The 21,242-nt window shown below is 42.3% G+C and overlaps 1 protein-coding gene across 2 annotated transcripts in view; it reads left to right on the forward strand.

Annotated features, from left to right (window-relative positions):
* The window catches only part of CLTC (clathrin heavy chain), a 30,931-nt gene that overhangs the window by 5,719 nt on the left and 3,970 nt on the right, over positions 1-21,242 (forward strand). Inside the window, exons 2-31 of one of the 2 annotated variants that reach the window (XM_065853341.2) lie at positions 2,330-2,537; positions 4,654-4,922; positions 5,240-5,401; positions 6,180-6,293; positions 6,673-6,846; positions 7,262-7,459; positions 8,120-8,320; positions 8,890-9,042; positions 9,348-9,470; positions 9,717-9,854; positions 9,981-10,145; positions 10,265-10,445; positions 11,233-11,396; positions 13,067-13,192; positions 13,763-13,905; positions 14,289-14,523; positions 14,856-14,978; positions 15,075-15,220; positions 15,387-15,570; positions 15,914-16,106; positions 16,442-16,599; positions 16,772-16,936; positions 17,031-17,138; positions 17,266-17,433; positions 17,566-17,715; positions 17,993-18,124; positions 18,276-18,386; positions 19,090-19,260; positions 19,544-19,765; positions 20,851-20,871. In XM_065853341.2, the coding sequence (XP_065709413.1) occupies positions 2,330-2,537; positions 4,654-4,922; positions 5,240-5,401; positions 6,180-6,293; positions 6,673-6,846; positions 7,262-7,459; positions 8,120-8,320; positions 8,890-9,042; positions 9,348-9,470; positions 9,717-9,854; positions 9,981-10,145; positions 10,265-10,445; positions 11,233-11,396; positions 13,067-13,192; positions 13,763-13,905; positions 14,289-14,523; positions 14,856-14,978; positions 15,075-15,220; positions 15,387-15,570; positions 15,914-16,106; positions 16,442-16,599; positions 16,772-16,936; positions 17,031-17,138; positions 17,266-17,433; positions 17,566-17,715; positions 17,993-18,124; positions 18,276-18,386; positions 19,090-19,260; positions 19,544-19,765; positions 20,851-20,871 (4,806 nt within the window). The remainder of the gene's footprint in view (positions 1-2,329; positions 2,538-4,653; positions 4,923-5,239; positions 5,402-6,179; positions 6,294-6,672; positions 6,847-7,261; positions 7,460-8,119; positions 8,321-8,889; positions 9,043-9,347; positions 9,471-9,716; positions 9,855-9,980; positions 10,146-10,264; positions 10,446-11,232; positions 11,397-13,066; positions 13,193-13,762; positions 13,906-14,288; positions 14,524-14,855; positions 14,979-15,074; positions 15,221-15,386; positions 15,571-15,913; positions 16,107-16,441; positions 16,600-16,771; positions 16,937-17,030; positions 17,139-17,265; positions 17,434-17,565; positions 17,716-17,992; positions 18,125-18,275; positions 18,387-19,089; positions 19,261-19,543; positions 19,766-20,850; positions 20,872-21,242) is intronic. The other variant, XM_065853342.2, reaches the window with a different exon arrangement.

Here is a 21,242-nt window from a genome sequence, read left to right on the forward strand (position 1 = left end):
TTGGGTTTTTTTTTCCTCTATGGTAAGAGAAGGGTTAGAAAATATGCTGTAAGCCTCTGTACTCCTTTAGTTGTAGTGTAAATTCAAGAGTGTGCACATAGAATAGTATTGACATTTTCATAATAAAAGCCTCCGAATAAATACCTGCTGTCATGTCCTCTAATAGCAATCTTAGTCTCTGTTTACTTTGCTCAGCTTTACAGACACTCCTGCCTCGCTCACCTGAACTTTAGCCTCTTGGGGGAAGGAAATAACCTATGGTATAGGGACGGATCTGTACTCCGAAGAGTTCTGTGCAGCCAACAGAAGTTACCATTGGCCTTGGCAGCTGAGCAAAGCAAGTGGCATTCTTGGCTGGTGACACTTGTGTGATCAAAGCCAGAGACTGTCATGGTCAGAATCAATGTCCTGCCTCGGTGCTTGAAGCAGACTTGGGTCTGTTGAGATTAAAAGATGAAATGTTGACAAAAAGAGCTTGTGTACTTAAAGACCTCACTGATGGTTGTGCCTCCATCAGAAAGCTTCTCCAAGCTTCAGAGCTCCACTGCTCATCTAAATATTTTCAAAGAAATATCTAACCTTTGGAAGTGGACTTAAGTTTAAAAAGGACTGCATCTTCCACTGACAACTGGGGTTGGGTACCTCAGACGTGACACCCAGCAGATGGCAGTTAGATCATGATTAAGATGATTAAGTCTTGCCATATCTAAGCAACTTTGATTCTGTGGTTGTGTCTAGACCTCCCTGAGAGGTCTGCCATCTGCTGGGACTCGCTGCTTCGGTTTGTTCTGTTGACAACGTTGGAGTATAGTGCTGCGATTTACTGCCAGGCGGAATACTTGGCGCTCTGGAACTACCCTCCTCTACCAAATTAACAAGGAAACTGGTTGCTTGATAAATGACTTTGTACTTGTTAAGCTTGCAGCCCTAGCAGAAAGAAATGCCACATCCTAGTAAGTCTCTCCAGCTCTACCAGGTGAAACTCTTACATCTTCAAACCTTGTCTGTGCGCAGGGGTGTGCCAGGGTTGTGTACAGCCCAGCCCATGTGGAAATACCAGGCGGACCTGGAGTGCGCTACCCAAAGAGAGGTGTGAAAGGGAGGATATAGATCATCTGTTGAAGTGTCTTTTGGTAGGCTGGTTCTGCTAACTTAGTGTGCCACAGCTTAGATGTTACTTGTTCCCTGCATGTGCTGAGAGCCAGAGCAAAGGGAAGTGTAGTAAAACACCCTGTTTATCAGAAACCGTGAGGAGGCAGGAACGGAGCAGCTGAGGCGTGGTTGTCTCGGAGCTCACACAGAGCATGGCTGATAAGAGCTTGGCGTTTTGCTTCAAACGAGTACAATAGTACTCAAATGGCTTTGAAGGTCTCACCCTTCTTGGGGGACCTTGGGCTTGAAGTTTAAACAGTGTCCCAGAAGGAAAAATGGCTGAAGTATTAGAAGTTATAACTCCTCAAATGGTGGAAAACTGATCTTCAGTTTTTAAGTGGTATCCACCCACAAGCTGGGTATCTGTATGTGAGGTGAACTAACCATTCTGTATTTCCACTGTTAAAAATGAAGTAAACTTTGTTTCGCTACTGACAACCTAATATACTAGCCTGCTGCGAACACAGTTAAGTGATATTGTAACTAAACCGTGTTTAGTTGCAAGCCATGTTTAAAACTAAGTGTGCAAAGGTTTACAGAAGCAGACTGGCTCAGCAGAAAAAGAGGTGGTTTATCAGGATCTTCTGTCTGTGGATGAGCCATTTCTGATTGCAATAGTGTCCATCTCATATTTGTTAGCTGTGCCTCCTGGGTGCTGTGCAGCCTTGCTGCTGGACAGGACTGGGCTAATTGCTAGACAGGTAGCTTTTTTTAACTCTACAGGGATAAAGATAAAGCTCAGATGCTTCACGTGTGATGTTAAGCTTGAAACAGTGATAGCTGCCAAGCTCGGTGGGATGAGTGAGGGCTCTGGAAGTAAAGCTGGCGAGAGTGAGCACTGAAGCTGCAGCTCCAGCACAGCTGCTGGAGAAGACAAGTTCAATGTGCCTTAAGCCGTGTGAGGGGTTCAAAAGCTGAGTTCTCAAAGCCGTAGGTTGTAAACGGACCTTGAAGATGAGACACTAAGTGCTTGAATGCTGCAGGGCTTCTTCAGAAAGCCTGCTGGGCTGAAATGGAGTAGGACAAGAACTTGTGTGACATGATGTTGTTGGGTAGTATGGTTATATTGTCACAAAGGTATGTGAAGCCTGGTTATCTCTTGCGACTTTCACAGAAAGCTGTTCGTGGTTATACTAAGATAGTAACAATGCTAAACCTTTTTTTTTTCCTCTTCCAGCTCCAAAATCTGGGAATCAACCCAGCGAACATCGGGTTCAGCACTCTGACAATGGAGTCTGACAAATTCATCTGCATCAGAGAGAAAGTAGGAGAACAGGCTCAAGTGGTGATCATTGACATGAATGATCCCAGCAACCCTATTCGACGACCGATTTCAGCAGACAGTGCTATCATGAACCCTGCCAGTAAAGTCATCGCATTAAAAGGTATGGAAGTCTTGATAAAGAAATGTTTGAAGTGGATGGAGAGCTTTCTGTTTGATAGACTTAAGTCTCTCGGGCAATTTATGTGGGATGATTCCCTCATCAAACTTCCACAGCTTAATGGGAGCTTAAGTTTAATGTGTTTTTCAGTTCTTCTGAAGGTAGCTGGGCTGTAAGTTTCAGTTAAGGCTTCTCTCTGTTTGCTCATCATTAGGATGAGTGTTTTGCTTCAGTCGGAATCCTTACAGCTTCTGAGCTGCGAGAACTGGAGGGAAAGCTCAGGCTAGAGATTCCAGAAGTATCTTGAAGTCTGGAATCATCTGAGGGAAATGAGACCTGATCTCCTAAATGTATAAGGTCTATCAACTAAGCCTCTCTTTACAGAGAGGAAAACCAAGACTGGGGAGGAGGGTAAATATTGCTGAAGGCCTCAGTCTGGCCTTGCTGGAAGAGGCTGGTACACCGGTTTGTGCATATTTATTGTATCAGTCAGTGATAAGAAAAGTAAAACTATGCAGGGAAGACCTGTGTAGTGGATAAAGCACAAGGTCAGCTAACTTGGTATCTCTGGCAATACAGAGAGCAAGCATTCCTCTGGAGTCTCCAGAAATGTTGATCTCTTTCCCAAGAGGCCCAAGAATCTCAGATAATGTCACCGTATAAATGCATATATTGCTAATGGAAAGATTTATATGTGTTCAATGTCATTTAAGTTTGATTTTAATACTGTGCTACTATTTTGTCACAACTTTAATGCTTTCTTGTGTGTGCAGATGGTGAGTTATTTCAATTGACTGTACTAGTTCCTGTCCTGTCTTATGAAAAGAGAAAGCAGAACCAAATGGCTCAGATGTACAGTGCACAAGGCTGAACAGTGGTGTTAAGCAACTGAAAGCCTAAAATTCTGAGGTTTTTTGTGCCCTCCCAAACAAGGGAACCCTTAAGATTCAGAAAATGAATCCACTCAAGAACTTGAAGTGTACTTAAGCTATCACGATCTTGATATTATGCTTTTTATAAACAGGACTGACCCTTTTAGGTCTACATTTTGCCCCTTAATATGCCTTGCATAGCATGTAGGACACCTGTTACCTGAATGTCATGTCCCTTGACTCTAAAGCTCCAACTGCACTAGAGATGGAAACAAACTGCTGGTCTGTAGCCTGAGTAACGCTGCCTTAGACAGTCTGCTCCGAGGGTGGGAGAAACTCCTGACCCTGCATCTTATGTCAATAGCTGACCTAACGGTGGCTTCTGACTAAACCAATACTTGATGAGTGAAGGCACTTGCCCGCAAGGCATTGTGACTTCAGCAAGCTGAGTTACAGTTAGGAATTGTAACAGATATTCTGACTTGCACCTAATTTCATGTGATCTTTAATATTCCTCTTGGGCTATGCTAGCATGTGCTTCAGTAGCTGTCTCCTAAAACGAGTAGAAGTTGGTCAGAACCTTCCTTCTCAACAGGAAGAAATAATTTCTTATACGCCACGGCATTGTTAAGGCTCTGGTACAAACTACTGCAGGTGGCTGTTCAGGATGTATGTACAGGCCATTCTGTGTAATTCAGAGAGTTTTTCCTCCTATCTTCTAGAGCTTGTGTTGGTCACTAGATTCCTTTCCTTGTGCAGTTTGTTAGTCTGTTTTGCAGCCAGTAGCTCTGTGTATCTCATTAGTGCAGCCCAAGGGTTTTGGTTACTGAACCTGAATTATGAAAGCCCTCTGCCAACTTGACCATTCCATGTATTGCTTGTTTTTATACTTAAAACAGATGTGGAAATAGTTTTTAATGACCCTAGCGTAGCTCTCCCCACAACTTTCAAGAGACTCAGCGTTGTTGTAACCTTGTTTTGATGTACATGGAGTATTGTACAACTCTTTCATGTAGCTGAAGCTCTTGGCTCCTACCAAGTTGTTTTCCACATCTGTTTGATGGTTCAGTAGTGGCAAATTGATAAAATTAGCCCTAGGAGTGTGGTCTGGTTAAAAGTAATAGCTCATCACTGAAGGTACTAGCAGTATGTAACAGCATTTTCTTGAAGTCACGAGGATTTAATGTTATAGTGCTTGAAGTAACAAGTGAAAACCGCAACCTGGCTAATGATGTTGTGTTTTCTAGCTGGAAAAACGCTTCAAATATTTAACATTGAAATGAAGAGCAAAATGAAGGCTCACACGATGACAGATGATGTCACCTTCTGGAAGTGGATCTCTCTGAATACCGTTGCCCTTGTAACGGATAATGCCGTCTACCACTGGAGCATGGAGGGGGAATCCCAGCCTGTGAAAATGTTTGATCGCCATTCTAGTCTTGCTGGCTGCCAGATCATCAACTACCGCACGGATGCCAAGCAGAAGTGGCTGCTGCTGACCGGCATATCTGCACAGGTACTGGGAGCCTGCCATGAAAATCCCAGAGCTTGACTCCTTTCCTTCTTCTGTAGGAGCAGGATTGATATGTTTTTCTTTCCTAAAAACATTGTTGAGAGTGTAAATGCTTGTCCTGATCTTCAAATAAGAAACTTAAGTGTAACTGCAAATCTACAGCAATGGTATAAACACTAGTACAAGTGTTAAATGGTGCCTTTGCAATAGAAAGCATGGCATAGTACTTTGGCTTGATATGACAATGTATTTACCAACGCTAACATAAATGAAATTACTGGCCAAGTAGCTGTTTCTGACTCTTGTTTTGTCTTATCTAGCAAAATCGTGTTGTGGGAGCAATGCAGCTATATTCTGTCGATAGAAAAGTGTCACAGCCAATCGAGGGACACGCAGCGAGCTTCGCACAGTTCAAGATGGAGGGAAATGCTGAAGAATCCACTCTCTTCTGTTTTGCAGTAAGAGGGCAAGCTGGGGGTAAGGTAAGGCTTGGTTCTAAACATGCTGTAACTTTTAGTGACTCACCTTGGTTTTCTGCTTCCAGGAGATCAAGGAGTTTAATACACCAAGTTGCCTTTAGGAAAACAGTGAAGGTCTATGTGTTGGTCTGGATGCTATATGTCTAATGTGTGTGAAAGCTCGTGCATACAGAGCTTCATAGCAGGGACTACTTGATGCAGCAGGAGTCTGTTTTGAGTCATGAAGTGAGGTGGCATGTCATGGCGAGCCTAATTAGCTGCTTGAAACACGTGACACTCAGCTTCCCAGGCTAAGCTTAAGGGAAAAGCTATTGTAGTCTGTCTTTGCTGATCCTTGATATCAGACTTGATTTATTTCCAAATTATTGAATGAAAAACAAAACCCACTAGTGTTACAAGGCTAACTAGTGGTCTAATACTAACACTGGAATTAATGTGAGTTACTTTGTGGCAGCTAAAAGTAAAACCAAAGCTGGATTCTGAGAAACATCTTCAGAACTGTCTCTGTAGAATGTTAACCAACTTGAAAGAGCGCATATAAAGCGGCCTAAGAGAAGCCTTAAACTTCTAAGTACCTGGGGTAACTAAAGATCATTCTCAACCATTTTCCTCATCTATGGTACATGAACATGGTGTGCCACACCTTTAGCCATTGAAAACATTTAGGAAGACTGACTTAGTTTATCTTTGCAGCAAAAGAATTGCTCTATCTTCATTGTTGAATCTATTGTTACATAAATTAAACACAAACACTAGCAGACTAACCTTATCTGTTGCACAGCTGCATATCATTGAAGTTGGCACGCCACCGACTGGCAATCAGCCGTTCCCAAAGAAAGCAGTGGATGTCTTCTTTCCTCCTGAAGCACAAAACGACTTTCCTGTTGCCATGCAGGTACGACAGCCGCAAACCAGAACACGAGAACAAGTCTGTAGCGTCTCTTGGTGGATGTGACTGCAAAGGGGCACTGGAAGCCAGGTGGTCGATATATTGACCTGGGCTTGGCACTAAACTGGTGTGACTTCTGTTCCTGCTTCAGTAGTGTTAAAGTAGAGACTGAAGCAGCTTGTTTTTAGTTGTGGAAGAAATATCTGTATATATTTAGCTTTGAAGCTCTTAAAACATAATTCTGTTTTGATAGTACTCAAGTATTAAGTAAAAATAGACGAGCACTTCTAGTTGTCCTGAAGTGGCACAGCTAACTGCCTACTCTTAAAAGCAGTTACTCATTTTATCCAGTACCAAATTTAATTAATCTATTCCTGTTTTGCAGATCAGTGACAAGCACGATGTGGTGTTTCTCATAACAAAATACGGCTATATCCACTTGTATGACCTGGAAACTGGCACCTGTATCTACATGAACAGGATCAGCGGAGAGACCATATTTGTTACTGCGCAGCATGAAGCAACAGCTGGAATTATTGGAGTAAACAGAAAGGGACAGGTAAGGAAGCCTGGCCTGGAAACCACTTTTTTTTTAGCTAATCCCACTGTCCCTTAGTGATGCACTACAGTGTTCACATTCATGTCTAAAGGTTTCCAGATATTCACGAGACAGAATAATAGAATGAGAAATGTGGTAGGATCAGATAGTTGAACAGAAGTGTAGCTTGTCTGACTTCTGGTTTCTTCTACAACTCTGATTCTGGTTGCATCATTCTGGTAATTTTGTCATGGCAGTCAGTGATCTAAACACTGTCCTACTGTTGAGGACAGAACTAGAATATTCCGCTCTTTTTGGGACAGATTATCAAAAAGCTTTCTGTGTATGCCATAGCTTTCCTTTTAGGGGTTAGCTGACCCCTTGGCTTGCTTCTTATATTTGAACTAACTTTAAACTTCCTTGATGATTTATTCAGGTGCTTTCAGTGTGTGTGGAAGAAGAGAATATTATTCCTTATATCACGAATGTGCTGCAGAATCCCGACTTAGCTTTACGAATGGCCGTTCGCAACAACCTGGCAGGTGCTGAGGAACTCTTTGCCAGGAAATTCAACGCACTGTTCGCACAAGGGAACTATTCCGAGGCAGCAAAAGTGGCAGCTAATGCTCCAAAGGTAATGGACCAATATTCAGAGTAGTGCTGAGCTCTGATGGCTTGAACTTCTTGCTTCAGGAAAGCTCACTGAATTGCTTAAGTGGCAAGACCAGAATTGTTGCTGCTTCTGTCCTCATGTACCTGTGAAGAACCTGTACTCAATGTACTGAGAGTACTGATTGTTTTCTGGATGATCTCAAAGCTTGTGTGAAGTCCACAGAGCAGGAGAGGAATAAATGATGGCTGAGGCTTGATGTCCCTGGTATTTATCTTTATTTCTCCAATGATTAAAGAAGTCTCTATGAAAAGACAGCTTCTGTGTGAGGCTGCGCCTGGAAACAGGACAAAAAGGACAGACCAAGAGCAAAGGTCATGCTAAGTTCAGATGAGAGGAACTTGCTTGTGTGGCAAAGGTGTCTTAATTCTGTAGGACAGTCCTCTGAACTTGTATCTGCATTGTTACTGAAATAAGTCTAGTAGGCTACTGTTGCACGTTTTCTGCCATAATGTCTCAAAGACAATGATTGAGCTGATATTCAGCTGTGCTGCTGCTGCCTTATTCTGGGCTGGCAAAACATAGTGTTGCTGCAGCAAGCATTTCTAACTTCAGCTTTCTGGGGAAACTCTTGCCAAGCCACAATAGCAGAACAAAACTAAAACATGTCTCTATTTCTGTCAGGGAATCCTGCGTACTCCAGACACCATACGGCGGTTCCAGAGTGTTCCAGCTCAGCCAGGACAGACTTCTCCTTTACTCCAGTATTTCGGCATTCTGCTTGACCAGGGGCAGCTGAATAAGTACGAGTCGCTGGAACTCTGCAGACCGGTGCTTCAGCAGGGACGCAAACAGCTCTTGGAAAAATGGTTGAAAGAAGATAAGGTAAATTTGGGGTAGATACCTTTAGAGCCTGGGGAGGATGACACACAACTGCTTGGCAGGAAAACTTACTGGGCAACTCAATGTGCTGGTGTGATCAAGCAGCTGAGTAATAGGTGTTCACTCTACATGAAACTATAACCCGTGTTACTTCAAGAGAATTGATCAAGTACTCCAAGAGCTTCACTCAACATTACGACAGAGTGACCTTAGTACAGGATGCTGCTGAGCTGCTGCTGTTCTTTACCAAACCATTTCAGGCTTCTTTGGATACTGACTTGCATGTACTTTGAGCTATGGTTCATTGCTGTAATTAGCTGAAGAAGAAACAAAGTGATATGATGTATCACCTAATTCTTTTTAGCTCTGCAAATGCATTTCTGAGTCCTGTAGATGCGCATAAGGAACAGAACCCGCTAGATCACTGCTGAAAGAGTTAATGCTATCGAGCTGGGCCTCAATTTTTTTTTTAAAAGAAGCTCAAAAGGAAGACAAATGAGGAAGAAGGTAGTAATGCATTTCAGCATGGCGCTGTCAGGGCGTACTGACTGTATTTATATCTTTAAAAACAGCTGGAGTGCTCAGAGGAGCTGGGAGACCTTGTGAAATCTGTAGATCCTACACTAGCACTCAGTGTCTATCTGAGAGCCAACGTTCCAAACAAAGTCATCCAGTGTTTTGCTGAAACAGGACAAGTCCAGAAGATTGTTTTGTATGCTAAGAAGGTAAGAGGAAATGAAGTTGTAATATCAGTCTTGTATTTAAGAATAACTGGTATATGTTCCAAAGTAGCTAAAAGTAGTTTTGGGGAAATCTGAGAGCCTGTGTAGTACCTGCTTTGGCCTAAGGTGGTGTTATGAATATTACTGCTAGAATTTGTACATGTGTCCTTTCGTACTTCCTTATGTCGCCTTTTCCAAATGAGGAAATCCTGGCTGGGTTGTGTAAGATGCTGACTGTAGCTTTTACTGAGCTCTGTATTTAACAAGATGTGTTCTTGCTGAGTTTTTACTCTTCATTATCTCTTCAGGTTGGATATACTCCTGACTGGATTTTTTTGCTGAGGAATGTGATGAGAATCAGCCCTGATCAAGGACAGCAGTTTGCCCAAATGCTTGTTCAAGATGAAGAGCCTCTTGCAGACATAACACAAGTAAATAATTCTATTGCTATGAAATGTTAACTTATACTTTCACCATCAGAGAAAGGTTTTTGAAATACCAGTTCAGATTTACTTTACTGGGACAATGCTGTTTCTTGCCTGGTTTTAAGAACACTGAAAAAAAGGTTTAGTGCAGTGCCGGAATAAACAGTTTAGCATTGGAAGCTACACTCACTGTTACTTTGTTTAAATATGCTTCCAGTTTATAATTTAAAGCCTATATTTTTTTTTTTTCAGATTGTGGATGTCTTTATGGAGTATAATTTAATTCAGCAATGTACAGCCTTCTTGCTGGATGCACTGAAGAATAATCGTCCCTCGGAAGGTCCCCTGCAAACACGTTTACTGGAGATGAACCTCATGCACGCCCCTCAGGTCCGCTCTCAGGGTTCTGTTGGATTGAGTTTGTCTGTAACTGGACCAGCCACTACATTTTGGTCCATATCAAATGCAAGTGATAGCGTTTATGAACTAAATGGAGCTTTTCAATACTCATTCTAGGTTGCAGATGCCATCCTGGGAAACCAAATGTTTACTCACTATGACCGGGCTCACATAGCTCAGCTGTGTGAGAAAGCTGGATTGCTGCAGAGAGCACTCGAACACTTCACGGACCTGTATGACATCAAGCGTGCTGTAGTTCACACTCATCTTCTCAATCCTGAGGTATGAGAAAAATATCCTGAATCTAGCAAAAGTCAGGCCATTAGTAACGGCTTTCAACATTTGGCTTCAGAGTGCGGAGTGTTCTACTTGGGTCTAAAATGGCTTATGTGTCTTTGCAGTGGTTAGTGAATTATTTTGGTTCCTTATCAGTCGAAGATTCTCTGGAGTGTCTGCGTGCTATGCTGTCTGCTAACATTCGTCAGAACCTGCAGATCTGTGTCCAGGTAGCTTCAAAATACCATGAACAGCTGTCAACACAGTCGCTTATTGAGCTGTTCGAGTCCTTCAAGAGCTTTGAAGGTAAGTTAAGTTCATGCTTTTGCCTCTAGCAAAAGAAGCCAGTGATCACTCATTACACATTGAATATGAAGGACTGTCTATCTGCTGAAATCTAGAAAGCCGTATTTAGCTAAAAAGTACCTAGGTCAGGCTTCAAGACAGCTCTGAGACCTAAACCTTAAAGTTCTCATTTGAAGGGGAGCACCAGCATTCAGTGTTGCATGGTTTGGTTTTCTGAAATGCTACCGAAAAGCGTGGAGCTGTAGACAAGCTAAAATTTTAACTGAAGAAGCTGCTGGCCTTTTTCCTTTATCCAAAATGCTTATCTTAAATTTGTGTAGCCTTTGGGTTTTAGGCTCTTTTGTACTTCTCAACAAGACTTGCTGTGTATAGTGTGGTCAGCACTGTGGTACGTTAGCGGTCAAAGCTCTGCAGGTGTGTGGCTGAACAGTATCTTGCTGAGCTTTAAAGAAAACCTCATCTTGGACTCTTGAAGTTTGGAGAATGGTTAGTGGAATACAATGCTATTGTACATGGGTTTCTTGCATAGGCAGCCTATGTGTTTTTTAAAAAAATCTGAATTTTGACGTAAGTGATGTTGCAGTCATGTGTCTAGGGGGTGTGTGGAAGGCCTATCTAATTAATGGGGAACAACAACAGGCTTGACTTGGCTAGGACAGTTTGTAAGCTTCTGCAGTAGTCAGATGCAAATTTTCGTGTAATTGTGACTTCGAAGGCTTGATTAAAGGCTAATATTGATCCAACTCAAGTGCTTTAGCAGAATAACATCCTGACTGTTTCCCTCGAGGTTTGTTTTATTTCCTGGGCTCTATTGTAAACTTCAGCCAGGATCCAGATGTGCACTTCAAGTACATTCAAGCTGCATGCAAGACAGGACAAATTAAAGAAGTGGAAAGAATCTGCAGGGAAAGTAACTGTTATGATCCAGAACGTGTTAAAAACTTCCTCAAGGTAATGTTTGGGTAGCACTGGACTGTCTTGGCCTGTTTGGGGTTCTGATAAAACATAGTGTGCGTCACTGGTGAAATGAGGCAGGTCTGTGAAAATAGATGTGAGCCTTAAAGATCCGTCTGTCCTGTTGAACCAGAGGTACCTGGTGTGTTGGCAGTGCCTTCTGATAGAGCCTGGAACAATATCTGGAAAATGGAGAACCTGTCAGATAAGTTCCTTGCTGCTCTTTGTAAGGTTAACCTGGGTGCTTTTAAACTATATCAGTAGCACCAGCTCATCTAGAACTTTTTACAGATGTCTGCTATAAAGTAGAAAACAGGTAACTTGAAGGTTGAGAACAACCGTAATGGCAAGTGAATTCATAACTTAATGCTCATTTATGGTGTAATCAGCTTCAACTGAGTAACTACAGAAACAACAAATGAGTAGTGTGATTCTGTAAATGCTGTAAGAGATCAGGGTTGATTTATCCCCACCTACTGATATTTCATCCGGGTGAATTGCAGTTTAGCTCTGCTAGGGTGTGCCAGTCACTGCAGGTATGTGCTGACTGTTACTGTGAGGATTCGGAGCATTGCTGAAACACTTCTGAAGAGTGGAGAAAGATGATGTGCTCCAGGTTCAGGCTCTGTAGCCTGCTGCTAGTGCTGAGCTCATTGACAAATGTAACATTGCTAGAAATATCTGAGAAACAGCGTGGGAGGGGAAAACTTTATCTGGGAACATTTCCTGCCTTCATGTTTGTTGGTTACGTAGCATAGTCTTAGATTTTGCTGATCATATCTGAAGGCGGCAAAGCTCTACAAATGAGAATTCTATAAAAATAACTTGGTGTCAGCGAGGTGTAAGGTATGTAAATTGATCTAGCCGCCTAAGATAAGTTATCAAGCTGTCCAATTCCTGATGAAAGCTATTGTTTTTTGTGCTGTTCCATGTCTGGAATGTGCAGGACATGTACCAGGTAAATCTCCCAGTACAGGCCTCCATGTGTAAAGTCCTTAACTGTAATTTGAATGTAGGATTATATTCTGGGATGTGCATGTTAGAATAAGCGATCTGAAGTATGCATCCGGAATACTGTCTGCCACATAGACTAAGCTTCTGTACTTGTAATCATTATAGTCTTATGTTGAAAGTTGGAATGCTTTTAGATAACTGATCTCATTAGCAATTTAAGTAGTACTGCTACTAGCTTGATTCTTACTCTTCTCTAAATCCATAGTTAGAAGATATCACAAGACCCATGGCAGTTGAAGTCAATTCTGCGTATGTTTTACATTATGATCCACAACTTAATCTTGTCTTGGTTAAATTCTGTTTGAAATCCCAGAGTGCTAATCCTGCACACCAAACACCAGTGGCAACTAAAAATGCTGTCTATAGCTTATGTTTGTTAGAGTTGTACTGTGTTGTAAAACTTTGTAGACTCTGCCATGCAAAGGAGCAGGATTAAACTTCAGAAAGCTTCTTGCTGTAGGCCCCAAAGTGGCTGTGGGTACTGCTACTTGCTATGTATTGCAAACAATTAGTTGAAAAATAAGGTGTCATTATTTGGTTGACTATTCAATTTTGGCTTTCCAAATTCAGGTGCTTTAACATTTTTTAGTAACTATCTGCTTAAGTCTCAAGAAAAAAGAAAACCCAAGTTACTGAAGCTCTTCTCTTTCTAGGAAGCTAAACTCACTGACCAGTTGCCACTCATCATTGTATGTGATCGCTTTGACTTTGTCCACGACTTGGTGCTGTACTTGTATAGAAACAATCTCCAAAAATATATTGAGATTTATGTACAGAAGGTGAGTTAAAACTTGTCGCTTGGCTTTAATGAGTCAAACTGATCTGTCTTTCTAGTATTCAACTACAGCCATTGTATTTGTAAGTATTCTGCAAACAGCCACGTACTCGAGACTGGCATTGAAGTACCTATGAGTGGCCTCTGCTAAGTTAGTGCTTATGTCAGATCTCTTATTTATTCTTCAGTCAAGCTGCGCAGTAACCTCAGCTAATGTGTCTCCTGAAGGAGGAAAATCTTGGTAGAATAACTTTTGAGTTCTTAGGGTGATTTAAACTTCCAGCATTTTAGGGAGAGGAAATTCTCCTTTCTGTGTCCTGCAAGGACAAACTGGCTTGCTCAGGAGCTCTTCCCATGGGGACAGAGCATGAGTGAGTCATTGAACCATGTTGTGAGCACCTGCCGACTGAAGAATTGCTTCTCAAGCTTGTCCAGAACCTCAGGAAGCTGGAAGGCAAGTCAGAAAGATGAGATTAATCTTTGCAAGCAGCCTTCACGTGTGCTTCTAGGGATAAGTATTGACTTGTCTATACTGCATGACAACGCACTGACTTCTTTAAATGATCCCATTTAGGTGAATCCAAGCCGTCTGCCTGTTGTTATCGGGGGACTGCTTGATGTGGATTGCTCTGAAGATGTGATAAAGAACCTTATCCTTGTAGTGAGAGGTCAATTTTCGACTGATGAGCTTGTTGCAGAGGTTGAGAAAAGAAACAGGTATTAAACTTGTATAAGTCTCTTAATGTGGCCAGACTGGTAATGATTCACTGCTCATCCACCAGTGCATGTCCTCAGTACAGAGCTCAAGCTGGTACTGACATAACAAGAAGCTGCCCTGGGGTGACCAAGCAGCAAAAGTCTGCTTTACTTCTTGGCTGATGTGGGGACCTCCCTTAAGCGGCCTCCAAGTAACGAGTTGTTGGCATATGAAGTTCTTCATAGTGTCAGAAAGTTGTCCCGTTATAATAACGAGAACACAGGTCAAAAAGGAGTACTGTAACTCTGGTTTGGTTACTGACTCTCGCCTGCACTGAAGCTGGTTTCTGTAGCGAAGAAATTATTCACTCAGCCCCTCTAATATGAAAACCACTTCCTTCTAGGCTGAAACTGCTTCTGCCCTGGCTGGAAGCAAGAATCCATGAGGGGTGTGAGGAACCTGCAACTCACAATGCGCTGGCCAAAATCTACATCGATAGTAACAACAACCCGGAAAGATTCCTGCGTGAGAACCCTTATTATGATAGTCGCGTTGTCGGCAAGTACTGCGAGAAGAGAGACCCTCACCTGGCCTGTGTGGCTTACGAGCGTGGACAGTGCGATTTGGAACTTATTAATGTATGTATGCCAAGGCAGCTGACTTGTGGGTTAAGTTCTAGCCTGAGTATCATGGGATAGATATTCAGGTTTACGACTGACAAAAGCATTTATTTCCTAGAAAGTATTAAGCTGGGAACTGGTCACTTCTGATAGAACAGGTTTAATCTCCCTCTGCAGCTTAATGAGAAATGGGAGGGTCCCCTGGACATCCTAGAATGGGAGGCTAATAAAAGTGTCAAAGCCTGAGATTTCTGGTCTACATGTTGGAGTTATTTAATGTTGCAATAACATTAGCTCTGTAGTCTCAATAGCTGTGACTTCACTCTAAATAAACTTTTGCTTTTCACTAGGTGTGCAATGAGAACTCCCTCTTCAAAAGTCTTTCCCGCTACTTAGTTCGCCGCAAAGACCCTGAGCTGTGGGCCAGTGTCCTACTGGAAAGCAACCCTTACAGGAGACCGCTGATTGACCAGGTACAGCTGACAAAACATTAAAAGCCGTTGCTGGCTTAACTTGACTTGCTGGTCCCTGACTTAACTGGTTTATCAATGTCTTGATTCTTCCTGCAGGTTGTGCAGACTGCACTGTCTGAGACACAGGACCCTGAGGAAGTCTCCGTTACTGTGAAGGCTTTCATGACTGCAGATCTTCCTAATGAGCTTATTGAACTGCTGGAGAAAATAGTTCTTGATAATTCCGTGTTCAGTGAGCACAGGTGTGTAAAGTCAAAATTAGATCACAGGAAACCTGAAATTATACCTGGTGCAGGTGTTAAATTGCTGTACTGTGGAACAGCAAATAAACTAATACCTTCTCCAGAGGGGAGGGTGAATGTTTTGATCATTACTTGATATGTATCAATATTTTCTTTTGCTATTTAGGAATCTGCAGAACCTTCTCATTCTGACAGCTATTAAGGCTGATCGCACCCGTGTCATGGAATACATCAATCGCCTGGATAACTATGATGCTCCAGACATAGCCAACATAGCTATCAGCAATGAGCTTTTCGAGGAGGCGTTTGCTATCTTCAGGAAGTTTGATGTCAACACATCGGCTGTGCAGGTATCTTTAAAATCTCAGCCTGTAATAACTCCTTGTGACATGTGCGTCCTCATGCAGGGACTTTGCTGTTAACTTGTGACTTCAGTACTTGACACCAATCAGCAAAGCGACCAAAGCTGCTCAGTGTCTTGTCTTATGAAGCTGAACATACGTTGTGTGTTGAACCCTCTAGTAAGTGAAATTTCATAAGCCTAAAAACACTCACGCTACGTGGGTTGTGTAGAGTAGTCCATGTTTTAAAAGCAGCTGTGGATTCATTGAAGGACTAACATAAAACACAGCTCAGTGTCTTGTAAAACTGACCTTTGCAGATAGTGGCTGATCATGGTAATCCTTTTCTTAGGTATTAATAGAGCACATTGGAAACCTGGATCGTGCGTATGAATTTGCTGAACGCTGCAATGAGCCTGCTGTGTGGAGTCAGCTGGCTAAAGCACAGCTTCAGAAGGGGATGGTGAAAGAAGCAATTGATTCGTATATTAAAGCAGATGATCCTTCCTCATACATGGAAGTTGTTCAAGCTGCCAATGCCAGTGGTATGATTAAGTTTTGTTTAAACCTTTGCTGCTGATGTTGTTCAGCTCTTTTCTGTGGCCTGTTGCTCAAACTGTGATTCTGCCAAACCTGTATCTTGATCCAAGCAAAGGAATCTGGTCCTTCAAAAACTGCCCTAAATGAGAATGGGAAATTGGTCTCGTAACTACCTTTAGCTGGCTGGAGACTTCTGTCAGAGCAGTTCCTATTCAGGAGGTCTTTGCGTGAAGTTACATACCAAGATTTAGTTAGGCCCATTGTAAGATGACTTTATTAATGTATAATAGCATATTGTGTTCTCAGTGGTTGGAAATAATCATTGTGGACTCTTTTATAGGAAACTGGGAAGAACTGGTGAAATATCTCCAGATGGCACGCAAGAAGGCCCGGGAATCATACGTGGAAACAGAACTGATCTTTGCTCTTGCTAAAACAAACCGTTTAGCAGAGCTAGAGGAGTTCATAAATGGACCCAACAACGCACATATCCAGCAAGTGAGTAAGATGGGGTTTTGGCTTTGCTGAATCGCAGCAGAAGCCTCTGTAGGGCATGCTAACCAGAGGGGTGTTGGAACTTCTGTCTCTTCAGATATGCAGAACGCTACATATTTTCTGTAAGCCCTTGACTGAAAAGCTGCAAGAATAACCTGGTTCTGCTCTCCTGTAGGTTGGCGATCGCTGTTACGATGAAAAGATGTATGAAGCAGCTAAGCTGTTGTATAACAATGTGTCCAACTTTGGCCGTTTAGCCTCGACTTTAGTTCACCTAGGTGAATACCAGGCAGCTGTGGACGGTGCTCGAAAGGCAAACAGCACTCGCACATGGAAAGAGGTAAACTTCCCAACTGAACTAATTTAAGGGACTTGAAAGCTGCAGCTTCTTCACAAGTTTGGATTATAAGCAATAATGCAATTGTCTATTCCAGGTCTGCTTTGCTTGTGTCGATGGAAAAGAGTTCCGTCTCGCCCAGATGTGTGGTCTCCATATTGTAGTGCACGCTGATGAGTTGGAAGAGCTAATTAACTATTACCAGGTAATTTACTGTTCAACAGGAGTCAGTTAAAGTCTAAATTCTTTCGTGGAAACTCTGTCCAAACCTGGAAGTTTAGTGCCAGGTTGGTTCCTAATGTGAAACATCTCTAATTGTCCGTATCTGTTAGGATCGTGGCTACTTTGAAGAGCTGATAACGATGTTGGAAGCAGCACTTGGACTGGAGCGAGCACACATGGGGATGTTTACAGAGCTAGCGATTCTCTACTCCAAATTCAAGCCACAGAAGATGAGGGAGCACTTGGAGCTGTTCTGGTCCAGAGTCAACATCCCCAAGGTGAAAGTCTGAGGCCTTAAATGTAACTTATAACCCATCTACCGGGACTGTCTGTACTGTAGCTTTTGCAATAGCAGCTCTTCAGATTATTAATGTGTATTAACTGGAATTTCTAATATGCCTTTTGCTCAGGTTCTGAGAGCTGCAGAACAAGCCCATCTCTGGGCTGAACTGGTGTTCTTGTATGATAAGTATGAAGAATATGATAACGCCATAATCACAATGATGAGTCACCCAACAGATGCTTGGAAAGAAGGCCAGTTCAAAGATATCATCACTAAGGTATTACTCTTTTAGGGAAAGGAGGCAAATTTCTTGCTGTGTGCACTTCAGTTCTCTTCCTTCACTAGTAGAACTGTTTAAAATTGGAAGTTCTTGATGTTGCCCTGTAATTTCAAAGCCAGTCAACTACAGCAACTAAAGAGATTTCTAGAGGCAAGAATGAGTCTTGGATGGGTGGCTCAATTGTGCTGGAATATCTAAGGTTCTGTCTGTCTTTCATTTGGATTCCTCCACAATCAAGCTTCTGCTCTGAATGTGCATCCTCACTCATCTCCAGGTGGCCAACGTGGAGCTGTATTACAAGGCAATCCAATTCTATTTGGAATTTAAACCTCTCTTGCTCAATGATCTGCTGATGGTGTTGTCCCCTCGGCTTGACCACACTCGTGCTGTCACCTTCTTTACAAAGGTAATTTTCCTACTATCTAGATCAAAGAAGAAATTGTAATTGGAAAAGCATTTATCTGTAGTAACATTTTAAAATACTTAGCTACTTCATTGACTCACAGGGAAGATGCTAGGAGACCTCTGCTTAAATTTGTTTACTTGATTCCTTGAAGGTGAAACAGCTACCGCTGGTGAAGCCTTACTTGCGCTCTGTTCAAAATCACAACAACAAATCGGTGAACGAGTCCCTGAACAACCTCTTCATTATTGAAGAAGACTACCAGGTACGTCCCTCCTTGAAAAGGTCATATCTGGAACGGGTGTTGACTTGTGTGTTGTATGCACTTCATGATAGAAGCAGCGTTCCTGAGTTTCAAAGGTCTATTCAAGCTGGCTTCTGTGTCAGTATTAACCTGATGTTCTGGGTATGCACTTAACATCTAGAAACACAAGTTTCTCTCTTGTTTTCAGTGGATTTTACTTGCTGGCTGTTAGCTTGCGTTCTTTAAGTATAGGTTCTTTGCCAATTCAAACTGAACTAGTGGTGACTAGATAAGGATTAAGTGGAGAACTTAGTGTATTTCTGGAAGCTTTTTGGGTCATCTGGTCATTCCTACTGGGTGTAGTCTGGGTGCTTTGTTAGCAGTGTGACAGATCAGCTTTTATCTGAGGCAAACTGTGGGTGCTGAGGAAAGAACTCGCACAGTTATGATGTCTGGCTGTTCTGCTGTTTTCAGAGAACAACTGTCTGGTATTCAGAGGCTCTTTACATCAGCAATCACTGTGGAAAAATACTGAACTATACAAAAAGAAAACCACACACACCAAAAAAAAAAACCAGCAAAACCCTCTCTCCATGTTTGTCTAGAACAGTTTATCCTTCCGGAAGCAGTAATACAGCACTAATATATATAGAAAATGTTTGCCCCTTTGTGGGTGCATTTGTACATCTGAGGTGTGAATAACTTTATTTTCTACTTAACTCAGGCTCTTAGGACTTCTATAGATGCTTATGACAACTTTGACAACATTTCTCTTGCTCAACGTTTGGAGAAACATGAACTAATAGAGTTCCGAAGAATCGCTGCCTATCTCTTCAAAGGAAACAATCGCTGGAAACAGAGCGTAGAGCTCTGTAAGAAAGACAGACTGTATAAGGTAAGACCGCTCACAGATCTCGTTTAACGTACTTGGCTGCTCTGGAGACCTGTGACTTTGTAGTAAAGCTGCATCTTTTTGGATACCACCAAGTGGTGCCTGTTGCTAATCTGGCAAATCTTGCTTCAGAGTGATGGCAGATGGCCAGATTTTGTGGAAACAAGTCACAGAATGCCTGTTCTCTGCTCACATCGGTAGCAGATTGCAGCTGATTTCAATACCACATCCATGTCAGTGATTGTACTATGGCACCTGAGGCTGAACAGGCTCTCTCCTCTCATAGGATGCCATGCAGTATGCTTCCGAATCCAAAGATACTGAGTTGGCAGAAGAGTTGTTGCAGTGGTTCTTGCAGGAGAACAAGAGAGAATGCTTCGGTGCTTGTCTCTTCACCTGCTACGATCTCCTGAGGCCGGACGTTGTCTTGGAAACAGCGTGGAGGCACAACATCATGGACTTTGCCATGCCGTACTTCATTCAGGTCATGAAGGAATACTTGACCAAGGTAAGAGCAGGTGCTTCTGCAGCACTCGAAGGCTTGTCAGTCACTGTGGTGTTTGCCTCGAGACTGTCTGCTTGCTACTAACATCGATATGGGCTTTGTCAAATGTCTGTCTGTCCATGTCCACACTTGTTTTTCAGTCCATCTGGGGAGAGACTTCGCCCTCTAAGAGACTGAAACACTTGCAGACTCCACCCTATCTACCAATTTCAGAACCTACATCAGTAGTATTTGCCTGACCATGGGTAGTGTCTTAAAGTAGGTCCAGAATCCAGGCTTTTCTTATGTCCCGTCAGTCAGGAATCCTCACTGGGATCAAGCTCTAACTAAATTCTAGGCTGTATACTAAAAAAGCTTTCTCGCTAGATCTTGAGTTAACTTGGTCTGCTGTGCGTTTAAACTAAAATGTGGCTCTGATACTTAATGGCACTAATTATGACTCAGCTTTTATTTGAATGACTTAGGATGGGGAAGGTGCTTGGTAATGCTCTGACAGACTTGAACTAGATTTGAGTTAAATCCCAACTGTCACTAGCAAGATTTGCCCAACTTAAGCTTTCTAGAGTATCTTCCAGTAAACTGGTGTAAATTCCTTCATGATTAAAGTTTCCTTGTGTGAGAAGCGAAAGCCAAGCTCAGTGCTTGAGCCAATGAAGACCAAAGTGCCTGTTTGTCTGGAAGGTTTGCCTGGCTGTCACTCCAAAGGCAGGACTAGTCTGTAGTCCTAGAGCAATTTGCTGTCCTTAAATGTTATATTTTGGGGGAGGTGGGGAGCTCTCTAAGCAGTAACATTGCTTCTCAGATAGGCCTGATGAACCAAGCTAATATCAGGCCTCTGAGCACAGTGGTCTTTAAAGATTAAAATGTTATGATCTGCTAAAGGATGAGGATATAACTGTAGTGTAGCTAATGTAGTAAGATCTAGCAACAAGCGGAGCTGCCTTTCTAAAGCAGATACTTCTGGTGTATCTTTGTTTTTACTCGCCTGTGCCTTAATTATTTCTTCCCTGACGCTTTTATTTCTACCTTTTATATGCTAAATATGGAATTTGATTTTTCTAAGCTGCACCTTCTGAATTCCTTTGCAGGTTGATGCAATAAAGGAAAAGGTGAAAGTTGATTCTTGTTTTCCATCTTTAAATCTGGAGGACTAAGTCTAAGGATTCTGCATGAGTTTTTTTTCTTTCCTACGTTTACTACACTGCTGCTACTGCTTTTTCCCCCCAACAAAATATCACTAAAGCATATGCAAATTGTGTAACTCTACAAGTAGCTAGTGCTGTAGGACAACAGTAGATTCATTTGCTACTAATAAGCTAATAGATCCTCAGGAAGGGCACATGGGTTATCAGTTGGATCACAGTCAACCTGGTATTGAAACGGTACACAAGTGCTACTATTTGATGGCTGATCTGAATGGAAGAAACTCTGCCAATAAGAAATAACTCAGTCTTGGACCACTCTGAACCGTAAATCAATA

This window comes from Patagioenas fasciata, chromosome 19, assembly GCF_037038585.1.
Source record: "Patagioenas fasciata isolate bPatFas1 chromosome 19, bPatFas1.hap1, whole genome shotgun sequence".
NCBI classification, from domain to species: Eukaryota; Metazoa; Chordata; class Aves; order Columbiformes; family Columbidae; genus Patagioenas; species Patagioenas fasciata.